At 35.0% G+C, this 13,018-nt stretch overlaps 1 protein-coding gene across 4 annotated transcripts in view; it reads right to left on the bottom strand.

Annotated features, from left to right (window-relative positions):
- The window catches only part of SUCO (SUN domain containing ossification factor), an 83,050-nt gene that overhangs the window by 18,609 nt on the left and 51,423 nt on the right, over window positions 1–13,018 (bottom strand). For 2 of the 4 annotated variants that reach the window (XM_012000420.1, XM_012000421.1), the window contains 4 exons: window positions 8,740–8,808; window positions 7,871–7,961; window positions 3,872–5,035; window positions 2,726–2,813 (listed from right to left, as the gene is read on the bottom strand). In XM_012000420.1, coding sequence (XP_011855810.1) covers window positions 2,726–2,813; window positions 3,872–5,035; window positions 7,871–7,961; window positions 8,740–8,808 — 1,412 coding nt within the window. The remainder of the gene's footprint in view (window positions 1–2,725; window positions 2,814–3,871; window positions 5,036–7,870; window positions 7,962–8,739; window positions 8,809–13,018) is intronic. The other 2 variants (XM_012000422.1, XM_012000423.1) reach the window with 2 other exon arrangements.

A 13,018-nucleotide genomic window follows, 5' to 3' on the forward strand; every position in this document is an offset into this window, starting at 1 on the left:
TTCTGAAACTATTCCAATCAATAGAAAAAGAGGGAATCCTCCCTAACTCATTTTATGAGGCCAGCATCATCCTGATACCAAAGCCTGGCAGAGACACAACCAAAAAAGAGAATTTCAGATCAATATTCCTGATAAACATCAATGCGAAAATCCTCAATACTGGCAAATCGAATCCAGCAGCACATCATAAAGCTTATCCACCATGACCAAGTGGGCTTCATCCCTGGGATGCAAGGCTGGTTCAACACACACAAATCAATAAACATAATCCATCATACAAACAGAACCAAAGACAAAAACCACATGATTATCTCAATAGATGCAGAAAAGGCCTTCAACAAAATTCAACAGCCCTTCATGCTAAAAACTCTCAATAAACTAGGTATTGATGGAACGTATCTCAAAATAATAAGAGCTATTTATGACAAACCCACAGCCAATATCATACTGAACAGGCAAAAACTGGAAGCACTCCCTTTGAAAACTGGCACAAGACAGGGATGCCCTCTCTCACCACTCCTATTCAACACAGTATTGGAAGTTCTGGCCAGGGCAATCAGGCAGGACAAAGAAATAAAAGGTATTCAATTAGAAAAAGAGGAAGTCAAATTGTCCCTGTTTGCAGATGACATGACTATATGTTTAGAAAACCCCATTGTCTCAGCCCAAATCTCCTTAAACTGATGCAACTTCAGCAAAGTCTCAGGATACAAAATCAATGTGCAAAAATCACAAGCATTCCTATACACCAATAATAGACAAACAGAGAGCCAAATCATGAGTGAACTCCCATTCAGAATTGCTTCAAAGAGAATAAAAATACCTAGGAATCCAACTTACAAGGGATGTGAAGGACCTCTTCAAGGAGAACTACAAACTACTGCTCAACGAAATAAGAGGACACAACAAATGGAAGAACATTCCATGCTCATGAATAGGAAGAATCAGTATCATGAAAATGGCCATACTGCCCAATTTATAGATTCAATGCCATCCCCATCAAGGTACCAATGACTTTCTTCACAGAACTGGAAAAAAACTACTTTAAAGTTCATATGGAACCAAAAAGGAGCCCGCATTGCCAAGACAATCCTAAGCCAAAAGAACAAAGCTGGAGACATCACACTACCTGACTTCAGTAACCAAAACAGCATGGTACTGGTACCAAAACAGAGATAAAAACCAGTGGAACAGAACAGAGCCCTCAGAAATAATACCACACATCTACAACCATCTGGTCTTTGACAAACCTGACAAAAACAAGAAATGGGAAAAGGATTCTCTATCTAATAAATGGTGCGGCAAAACTGGCTAGCCATATGTAGAGAGCTGAAACTGGATCCCTTCCTTACACCCTATACAAAATTTAATTCAAGATGGATTAAAGACTTAAATGTTAGACCTAAAACCATAAAATCCCTAGAAGAAAACCTAGGCAATACCGTTCAGGACATAGGCATGGGCAAGGACTTCATGACTAAAACACCAAAAGCAATGGCAACAAAAGCCAAAATAAATGGGATCTAATTAAACTAAAGAGCTTCTGCACAGCAAAAGAAACTACCATCAGAGTGAACAGGAAACCTACAGAATGGGAGAAAATTTTGACAATCTACCCATCTGACAAAGGGCTAATATCCAGAACCTACAAATAACTTAAATTTACAAGAAAAAAGCAAACAACCCCATCAAAAAGTGGGCAAAGGATATGAACAGACCCTTCTCAAAAGAAGACATTTTTGCAGCCAGCAGACACATGAAAAAATGCTCATCATCACTGGCCATCAGAGAAATGCAAATCAAAACCACAATGAGATACCATCTCACACCAGTTAGAATGGCGATTATTAAAAAGTCAGGAAACAACAGGTGCTGGAGAGGATGTGGAGAAATAGGAACACTTTTACACCATTGGTGGGACTGTAAACTAGTTCAACCATCGTGGAAGACAGTGTGGTGATTCCTCAAGGATCTAGAACTAGAAATATCATTTGATCTAGCCATCCCATCACTGGGTATATACCCAAAGGATTATAAATCATGCTGCTATAAAGACACATGCACACGTATGTTTATTGCAGCACTATTCACAATAGCAAAGACGTGGAACCAACCCAAATGTCCACCAATGAGACTGGATTAAGAAAACGTGGCATACATGGAGTACTACGCAGTCATAAAAAAGGATGAGTTCATGTCCTCTGCAGGGATATGCATAAAGCTGGAAACCATCATTCTGAGCAAACTATCACAAGGACAGAAAACCAAACACCGCATGTTCTCACTCATAGGTGGGAACTGAACAATGAGAACATTTGGACACAGGGTGGGGAACATCACACACTGGGGCCTGTCGTGGGGTGGGGAAAGCGGGGAGGGACAGCATCAGGAGATATACCTAAGGTAAATGATGAGTTAATGTGTGCAGCACACCAACATGGCACATGTATACATATGTAACAAACTTGCACGTTGTGCACATGTACCCTAGAACTTAAAAGTATAATTAAAAAAATAAATAAATAAGAAAGCTTTCTCTAGAGAAGACAATGATGCTAATAGCTATGTAACTTTCCAAACATGACATCATATTAATATAACAGGCTTAAACACCAGCTAGCAGGGGGAAAAAGTGAAACTACAATACTTATCCTTTACCAGTGAGATCCTATAGAATTCAGTGGAAATTTATATAAAAAGTAAGTAAGGGATGAAGACGACTAACCTGCTCCTCTGCTATTCTTGAAGTATTCTGAAGTTTTACAATTGTTTTATTGAAAGCCTTTTGCATTTCTTCCATTTGTTTTCGGTACCTATGGAGTAAGAATTGGTTTAAATTAGCTTTAATTTCTTATTTATTCCACTTAGTAATGGAAACATACTTCTGATTTTGATATATGAGAGAAACCTATTTTTCTTAAAGTGACTCTTATTCAGGCCTATGCAATACAATTCTATGTATCTCTTGCTATGTAAAATTTAGTAATTTCTGTAGTTTCCTTGGGATGAAGATGGAGGTAGGAAAAAGTAAGAGCAGGTACGGGGTAGCTAAGTGGGCATGTCACACATGAACACACACACACGATTAGCCAATCAATTCTATGTATGGATTAGAAAAATTTCCTACTTCAGATATAAGACTGCCTTGGTGACATCTTATTAGTGGCATTTCAATTTCAGAGGTGTAAGAAAAGGTGGTGTTTCAGGAACTCTGGACACTTGTGCCTAGATGTTTGTAAAATGTTGGTAGAGAAGCCCTAAGGACAGACAATGAACACACAAAGGATAAAAAAAGAGTAAACAGTTTTAAAAAGCCACGCCTGGTGTCTTAATGAACTGGCACTCTCTCTGGCACTTAAAAGCAGAAATTATTACAACTAGAACTAGGATGCCGGGACCTGTTTAAAAGAGGGCAAACTGCAAATGTGCCCAGTCATCCAGTTCAGTCCATCCATGTCTTCACTTATCTAAACTCTTAAGCGATATCTGGTTAAATTCCACTAAAACCTTTAAAGTCTCTATATACTATCATTTTTTCCACGAGCTCTCTGGGAATCAGGCAGAAAAAGTGGCTAAAGTTAAGTAACAGAAAAAAGGTGAAAGTGAGTATAGATAATTCAAACTTGTTGTCAGCCTAATAATAAAAGTGGTCTTGTCACTGGGAAGTACTTTTAAAATTAAAAACAAAAAATTCATTAAGTCACTGATCAGCATTCAAGTAGCTTTCTTTCCCTCTCACTAAAATTGTGCTTACTTCTATTACACCATGAGATAATTAAATCCTCTCCTTCTGTAATCACAGGTCATACATACTCTACGCTACTTAATTCACTGTGTGAAGCTGACTGTGCTAATTCATAATAAAGCTTACCTTTGGCTAAGCTCCTCCAGATAGCGACCACTGAGAGACATGTTAACTTCTAAGGCTTTAATACGATTATTAAGTCTCATAAATACTGACTCCTTTTGGTTTGATCCATGTACAAGATTTCCATTAGCATATCCTAGATCTGTAGAATTTTGCAATTCAGCATAAAAATCTGTAGCTGTCCTCTGTAACCCTCTCAAAAGGGCATCTTCTGGAGACTGTTCTTCTTCTTTTACTTCAGGTAATGAAGAAGAATCCACAACAGAAATCAAAGTTTGCTTTGCTGTGTCAGCTACATTCATTTTGGCTTCCCCATCTTCATTGTCGGGTACAGTGGCTGTATTTATTGGTGGCACTATTGTTTCAGACAGCTTTGTGAAAATTTGCATGGAGTTCACATCTTCTTTTATAATATTATCCACTACCTCATTAACTTTGTTTGTTTCATAGGTAACAGATGGTTTCTCAATAGAACTAAAGCTCTCAGACTTCTGTTCTGCTTCATTATCAATCTCAACAGAACTCTCTTGGGGAATCACTTGTGACGGTATATGTCCTGCCTCATATTCAACAGATTCAGATACTTCTATTTTAGGTAAGGGATTGATTTCTGGGGTAATATCTAAAAGAAGAGACTGAGAAAGAGTTTGAGAATGGCTTGGTTCAAGTTCAACTGCATCTACAGTGTGATTCACCAAGTCATCTTGGTGCATACTACTACTTAAATCACCAACAACAACAGTTTCAGCTTCCCTTTCTATATTCTTATTTTCCAATTCTCCACTCAGAGGTTGCAATACCGAAATATCTACTGATTCTGCAGGTAGTAAGGGTGGTTGAGCTGACACAAGATTATCTTTTCCTTTACTCAAAGCAGTTCTGCGGCGCTGCCAATAAAGAGCAACTCTAACTGAACACCATTTATATATGTATTCCGAAAAACTAGAAATACAACAAATTGTGGTCAGTTCACTGCAAAATATTTGTGTCTCTGACTCAAACCAGGGTGATGATTCATCTTCCTGTTCACCGCTGCCCAGAAGGGTCACTGTAGATGGACTTGCCTCCTCTTCCTCCTCTTGAACTAATTGTACAATGGGACTCTCTTTTGGAGTATCTGGTGTTGACAGCTCCATGTCATTTGTGTCTACTTCAGTGGTTACATACCTAGAAATACATACATAATTATAAATCACTTACTTAGAAGTCTAAAGTTGAAATATGTTTAAGAAAAATAAATGTATCCATACATAAGACTAAAGGTTGGAAATACAGAAGAAATATAAGTTGTTTTTGGATAAATTTTCCACCTTCAAAACATTTTTATTATAAAAACAAATACTGCTTAGAAATAACAGATATACTACAATCAAGTGACTAGCCAGACGACTCAAACCACCATATTTACCATATCAAACTTGCTTTCTTTTAATCTGTTTAAGAATTGTTTCTAAGTGAATACTTCCATTCACTGAATGTATAGTGTACCTTTCCTCTCACAAATATTCACTGAATCTTTACAAGCTTCACTATCTCTCATACATCAGAAAGTAAGTCAACTAAGAGCTAGCTTAATAAGCTAGTTTAAACAAGGTCCAGAGCTAGAACTAAAATCTAGGATTCTTAATACTTATGAGTGCACTTTGTACTTGAATATCGTATTTTCAAAAGGCAGCTAGATTTCTCAAACATAATTTTTCTAAGAATGATTTGAGGAACTCCAATGCAGCATTAAACACACACACACACACACACACACACACACACACACCCCTACACACATAGGATTATCTGCTTTAAGGACAAGAAACATATCTCCCTCCTTAAAATAATTTTGCTATCATCTAGGCTAATCTTCTATTATTAAAAGCCAAATACTTAACCACTTTAATAATAATTCTGGCTTATGATATGCTAATAGTGCTGCTATTAAACTACTAGCACCACTATTAATATTCTATCCCATTTTGAGGCTGTGGAGTATGTATGTGGCATACAGGAGAGTGGGGGGATGAAGCTTATGGGGACAGTGTTATAAATTATAATGCCTGTGATTCCTTCCAAGATAAAGATAGTTAATTACTGGGTGTAGCCTTATACACAAAAGGTCCAATATGAAAAAATATGGTAATTTAAATACCAAAAATAATTACGCTCAAACACACATTTTCCCATTCTGAAAAATTACTAAGCATGCCAGGAAATGTCTTCAAATAAACACGAATGTCACAATAGCAAAGACAGAAGAAAGTAATAAAATAGACAGTATCTATGAGGTAGACTTTCATTTTGGCAGTAAAACAGTAAATGGACCAAATTAAAACATAATTAGACTACACTTTGGGATATTTACAGCAATATATATTTAGTCTCTAATAATATTTCTTACATATTCAAGTAATATATTGCTTTTCTACCAAATAATTTATGACAGTAAAAAGTAGTAATGTTTGAAGAAGGGGAGAGAAAAATTAAATTGAATTTGGTAAAAAATACTGAATATAGATGTTATATACCATCATTATACACTGTAATTAGAAATATACTTTAAAAATTTTTTCTCAAATTCACATAGCAAATCTTACTAAAACCTAGGAAAAGAAAATAAGTTGGCTTTACATAACTTTAACAGTGACATCCTATCATGGATTCCTTCATTTTCATGCATTTGCTTCAAAAGATTGCTTCAAAAGCATTAAAAAGAATTTAAGACAAACATGAAGAAATATTGAATAAAAAATTATGGAAAGATTATCTATTAAAAATATGGAAAAATAAAAACTGCTACATTGGCCTGTGACTATAGCTTTCAACAAATATTCCTATCTACTTGTGCATATATGTATGTGTATTAAAATGTATACATATATATATAACCAAAGTAGTTTTATTTCGTTTTGAAAAATATGACATAGTGTGTTGTTAACTGAGGAAACCTAGTTACCAAATTAGGAACAGCAATCACAGCTCCACATAATTAGAAACACCAAGAATGTCTCTATCCTCAACAGATTTCTTAGGTCCTTTTAGGAATCAATAACACATATGCTATATTTTCTCTCTAATCACCCAATAAATATCTCCAGTAATTTTCAGGATTAACACAGGATAATATAATTTTCTCACTATGCCTTTCAAAACATCAAAATCTCATTTTTGAAAGAGTATAGTTCTCAGGAATTGCAGTTCAAAGCATACCCACTGCAGGTCTCATTACATACTATCTTGAACTAAGCGGTTCATATTCAAATATCTTATACTCTTAAGTAGAGTTGTTCTAAGATAAAGGACTTGCAAAGTTGTGTAGGGAGTGTATCTAATGAAATATATATAAATTAAGTCTACAATAACTACCTGATTATCCAAATCATTATAAGCTTATTATTTATTATAGATAAGAAGTAGAGGTACCAAAAAAGTAACCACCTCTGGCAGAAAAGACAAAAAATGAGTATATATTATATCTATTACCTATTTAGCTATATCCCTGCCCAAAGTGTCCCCACTGCAACCTGGGGAAAGGCCTACATGATTCAGAGAAATGAAACAGTTAAGAGCTTGCTGTGTGGCAAACACATTATTCAAGAACCACTGCTCTACGTATTTTGGTAGTTTCTAGGGATACCACAGATCAATGCTTTTAAACTTGAACTTAATAAAAAAAAAAGGGGGGGTCTTTAAAATTTGTCTTCAAGCCTATACTTGCAGAGTAAGGTCAACTATTTGCAATATGGAGAAGAGTCACTGTTGTGAATAATGAAAGTTATATATAATACCCCCTCAAAAAAAAGTTTGATCTGAATTATATTCCCAATATGCATGTACACTAATGGGAAGAAGCAACTCAAAGATTTTCTAAGTGGCCACAGAATGTCTATCCTATGATTCAGAGCTCTCTACAGGTAATCATTTCATACACAAATCACAAGTTCCTTTTTTTATACTAATATACTTAACCCTGCATTGCAATAAAATTCTATTTAATATCACATTATAACTTACGCAGGAGATGGAACAGGAGTTGAAACAGGAGTTGATTCAGGCATTTTAGGTGCAGCTGTGGCAGTGGCATTCTCAGATATACTTTTATTTCCTATTTTAAGAAAGATGCCCAATGTTGAGTTCAATTTTAAAAGCTGTACCATGAAAATATTTTACTAAAACAAATAAATTTCTTGGAAGAGAAGAAAAAAGCCAATTGGTTTGCTACTGCAGACTTTTCTTAAAAAATCAAAGTTCTTTTAGGAAGAAATGATCATATAAGATCACGACAAGTAATATATATTGTTTCTCAATTTCTCAGATAATTAAATCAAGTCAGATGACTATGAATGTTGTGTAATCTTATGTGATTAATATGCCTTCTAGATACTGAAAGAGTTGTTGAAGAGAATGAGAAGAAATAAATGAGTCATTTTAAATGTTCACTTGGATCTAAGCATTTTTTAAAAAACAAAAAGGTAAGACTGTTTCTTCTTGCCAATAATATTCTTATTTGCCACTCTCTAAGGAAAAGATGGCTTTGTAAAATCAAGTAGCTATTTAACACATGAAAGAATAATATACTTGAAGTACCATTAGGACATCAAAATCTCAGCAAAGATATAAGGAATAAAATCATTGCTATTAATATTAGAGCCAGAAGTCAAAAAGCAAATTCGTAAGTTTTACATAGACAGTATCCTTTTATAAAAAAGAACGTGTGAAATTCAAATAAACAATGAATAATAAAGATTGGTAAGTTCCTCTGAATTATTTCTATATTTCTAAATGTAAAAAATCAAATTTTCTTAACTCATTACTTGATTTTCCTAAACATAAGGACCCCTGGAGTACCAGCTATTTAAAAGACCCATAAAATGATTAGGTACCTTCTGTCAGGTCTTCAGTTTTTGCTCCCAGAATATTAGCAGCAATATTCACCATATTTAGAATGGCATCTAAAACAAAATTCAATCAGAAAAAATACCAAATACCTAAATATTCTAATATAAATTAATATCAGATAGTCAAAAAATCATTTAGAATGATCTTTTGCATTTTTTGACTGGTTACTTGTATTCACCTCACAACTAAAGTCCAATATAGGACACAAATAAATTTTAGCCAAAAGTGTAAAGCATGTATCTAAATTTTTATGTTCAAAAGGAATTTTATATTTAAATACAGTTTTCTTTTTGAAGACGGAGTCTCGCTCTGTCGCCCAGGCTGGAGTACAATGGAGCAATCTCGACTCACTGCAACCTCTGCCTCCCAGGTTCAAGCAATTCCCCTGCCTCAGCCTCCCGAGTAGCTGGGACTACAGGCACATGCCACCATGCCCAGCTAATATTTTGTATTTTAGTAGAGACAGGGTTTCACTGTGTTGCTCAGGCTGGTCTCGAATTCCCGAGCTCAGGAAATCTGCCCACCTCAGCCTCTCAAAGTGCTAGGATTACAGCTGTGAGCCACTGCGCCTGGCCTTAAATATACTTTTCTTGTAAAACTACCCTAGACACTTTACCAAAACACTGTCTTCAGCATATTATAAATTCAAGTATAACTCAACATACAGTCTGTACCGGGACAGTGAGAAAATGTGATGATCAAAATTCTTATTTTACGGAAAAACCTATTTTTCTTTAAAAATTCTCTACAGTTTAAAATTAAAAAAGCAAACGCTTTTCCTACATTACGTGATTATCACAGGTAAAACAAAACAGAGATTATCCGAAAAAAGCAGAAAATATTTTCAACGATTAGCCTATCATATCTATGGTAATATGGTTAAATTCTAAATTGATATTGCATATAATCAAATCTCTTTGATGACTTTAAAAAACTCATTGGCCAAAACTGCAATCTTTTTAAATCATAAAGCATACAAATTCTTTAGTTAATTGGTTGGGGACAGGGATGGGGCAGATTAATGAAAAGTCAAGGTCATAAAGCAAAGTTTGTAAAAAAGCAATCTGCATACCTGCTAACCCTACTTCTCTTTTGGAGGAGGGTATTTACATGAAAAAGTGGTACAAACCTCAATATCTACATAGATATATTTATACATGAGCATAACAAAATATCAGAACTCCATAAAACACTGGTACTGGGAATAGAAGACCTTCCTTCTAGTAATGTGATGTAATTTCAAGTGAAATTAACTTTTCATTCCCAATCTAACTTTTGAAATTCCACTAGAATTTAATTCTTTGGTATCGGGTACTCCTACTACTAAAATACTAAGATCTGGCAGGGGCTACATATTAATCATCATACATTATTTCTGTCTTAATCTCCTTTCCTAAAAGCGATCCACAGAGTATTCATCACTTTTTCAATGAAAACCAGAGATGTGAAAAGTAGAAAAGGATCTAAGAGAGAAAAATCTACTACATTAGGAAGGTTGCAAGTAAACCACAGAGTGCTGCCTGGAGCTCATCCTGTAAATACAATGCTTTAGGATGGGAGAAAGTAGTTGCAGATTTTAAACTGTTTTAAAGTGATAGCTAGGAATCAACTATAATGTTGATCTTCACAAAATTGTAAGTGTATACTCTGAAAGTCAACAAAGTAGTGGTACTTTGTTTCTAATCATTAGTATAACACACAAAGGTTCGATATTTGCCATTTTAAAATGCTTAAATAACATTTTTAATATTGTCCTTTGACCTGGCAAACTGATAAACAGAAGTGGCCTTGATTCTTACTTAAGCTAAAGAGATGCTGCAGTATGAAATAACAAAAATGGAAACTCCATATTCCCTCACAAACCAAGATGAAGTCTGGAATGGAAACTTATTTCCTCATACACCCTTTATAATGCCAACCAATACTGCAATATTATTTATGATCCCCCACCTACACTGCCACCTACAGTCAAAACTGACTGCTTCACAAAACTCAAATTGTGCAACCAACAGTTTATATACTTTGTGTTTCAAAGTGAGATCTTATCTGAGATTTCAAATTTTTTGACATTCATTATTAAACAATTCAAGAAGACAATGTATCTGTGTAACGAAAGCAGCTTTACAGTATTATTTCTGAACCTAAATTTTAACACCAGTACCTACAATAAAGAAGACCCTTCTATTCACCCTTTTAAAATATTATTTATTATCATCATTTCAGGAAACCTGGTAACAAAAGTAAAATGCAGCAAATTTCTTCTCAGTCCACTTAACCTAAAATAATTTCCCCATGTTTGCAGAACATTGCCTAATGTATCTTTTTTGAGAGAAAGCAGAATTGTGAATATTCTATTCTATGTTCAATTTGTATACAAACACATGATAGTCTGTATACGTCATGATTATCTGGCCATTAAAAACCTTCAGAATAGACTAAAATAACATCTTTGAATATAATTGCCAAACTAGAGATAAAAGTCCCTAATTTCTCCTGGATTTGTCAACTTTTAAATTTTTGAATTGGGCAACTTATTCATCCCACCTCATTCCTTTAGGAATAAAATGCTCCTAATATTTGGTCCTAAAGATCAAATATCTCCATATTATTTACTCAGTCTTCAGTGCTCCAATGGCTCTTTTTGATAAAGAAAACAAACATTTGTCCAGGCTGCTGAAGTTGAAGAGTTTATATGATACAACAGAAGATAAATCAACAAAAAAAGACTTCTTCCTATGTGTACTACCTATGAAGCATGCCCACATTTTCTAGGAAAATGGTCCTTCTAGCATCTACATTTTTTCCACAAAAATAAAACACTTTGACTTAAAAAGTAAAAACTACATTTTCTCTTAAACATACACATGCACCTATCTCCCTTTAGCAGATACAGTGATTTTAACAGAAACAAAAAACACATTATTTAAGAGCAAAGGCAGACCTGCGCCAATATCAAAGCAGGCAGAGGTCTGGCAAATTCACATGACAAAGAACAAGAAAATCAAGAGTGATATGGAGAAATCTTGTTGATGTGAAAGATTTAAATGTTTTAGTTCAAGAATATAAACAAAAGAATCAGGAAAGCATACACACAAAGCCAAGAATGCTGCTCTAAGATAACAGCTTCTCCCTTTTTAGCAGTTAAGAAATTATATAATATCAAGAATGTTTAAATATGCAGTGTGCATGCTCTTTGATATCCAACTCTCAGCAGTGGCGAAGTATTCCGGTGACATATTTCCTATAACTACTAACTACTTGATAGCAAAAAGAAAAAGGAGTTTCTATTAAGATTAAAAACAAAGAATTCTAGCTTGTGGATACTATGTACACATTAAAAACAAGAAAAAAAACTACTTTCAAAATGGGCTAATTTCAAGCTAATTTAGAAAGCAGTGATGATTACCGTCAAACTCAGACATCCTTGTGCCAAAGACCAGTTCTTTGAATCAGAACTACTTAAGTTCTGATTCCACTTTATTATTTACTTCTTCAAGTTATACCACCTTGGAGGCTATAGCTAATTCAGTCCCAAACTCTTCAGAGAAGAGTAGAAGGACACAGATACAGAAGGCGGCAGTGTTAGGCCATGTCTATAAAGTTTTGTAACAATAAAGTCTTATCACTCAGCTCTTACTGCCTCTCTTGTTCTAAAACTTCAGGAGGTGGAGATCATTTTAAATCTCATTTTAGAGACTCAGCTGACATCCTCCCACCCTTCTTATTTCTCTGTATAAATTCTTTCAATACCTAGGACACTGGAAGATAATCTTGCCCTCCCAGAGTTCTGTAAAAGGAAAATTAACTGATATACCTTCAAGGAGAAAGATCCAAACAGAAGTATCTAAACAAGATTCTATCTCTAATTAATTGATATACTGATCAAAGACATGAATAGAAACAGGGAAATGTCTTCCCCTGATATATGACTGGTTTTTTTGTTTGTTTTTTTGGTTTTTTTTGAGACAGAGTCTCACTCTGTCTCCCAGGCTGGAGTGCAGTGGTGCAATCTCAACTCACTGCAACCTTTGCCTCCTGGGTTCAAGCAATTCTCTTGCCTCAGCCTCCCGAGTAGCTAGGATTACAGGCGCATGCCACCATGCTTGGCTAATTTTTACATTTCTAGTAGAGACGGGGTTTCACCATGTTGGCCAGGCTGGTCTCAAACTCCTGACCTCAGGTGATCCGCACATCTCAGGCTCCCAAAGTACTGGCATTACAAGCATAAGCCACTGCACCTGACCTATGGTTAGGTTTTAATGG

The sequence above is a fragment of the Mandrillus leucophaeus genome, unplaced genomic scaffold (assembly GCF_000951045.1).
Source record: "Mandrillus leucophaeus isolate KB7577 unplaced genomic scaffold, Mleu.le_1.0 Scaffold629, whole genome shotgun sequence".
Lineage (NCBI taxonomy): Eukaryota > Metazoa > Chordata > Mammalia > Primates > Cercopithecidae > Mandrillus > Mandrillus leucophaeus.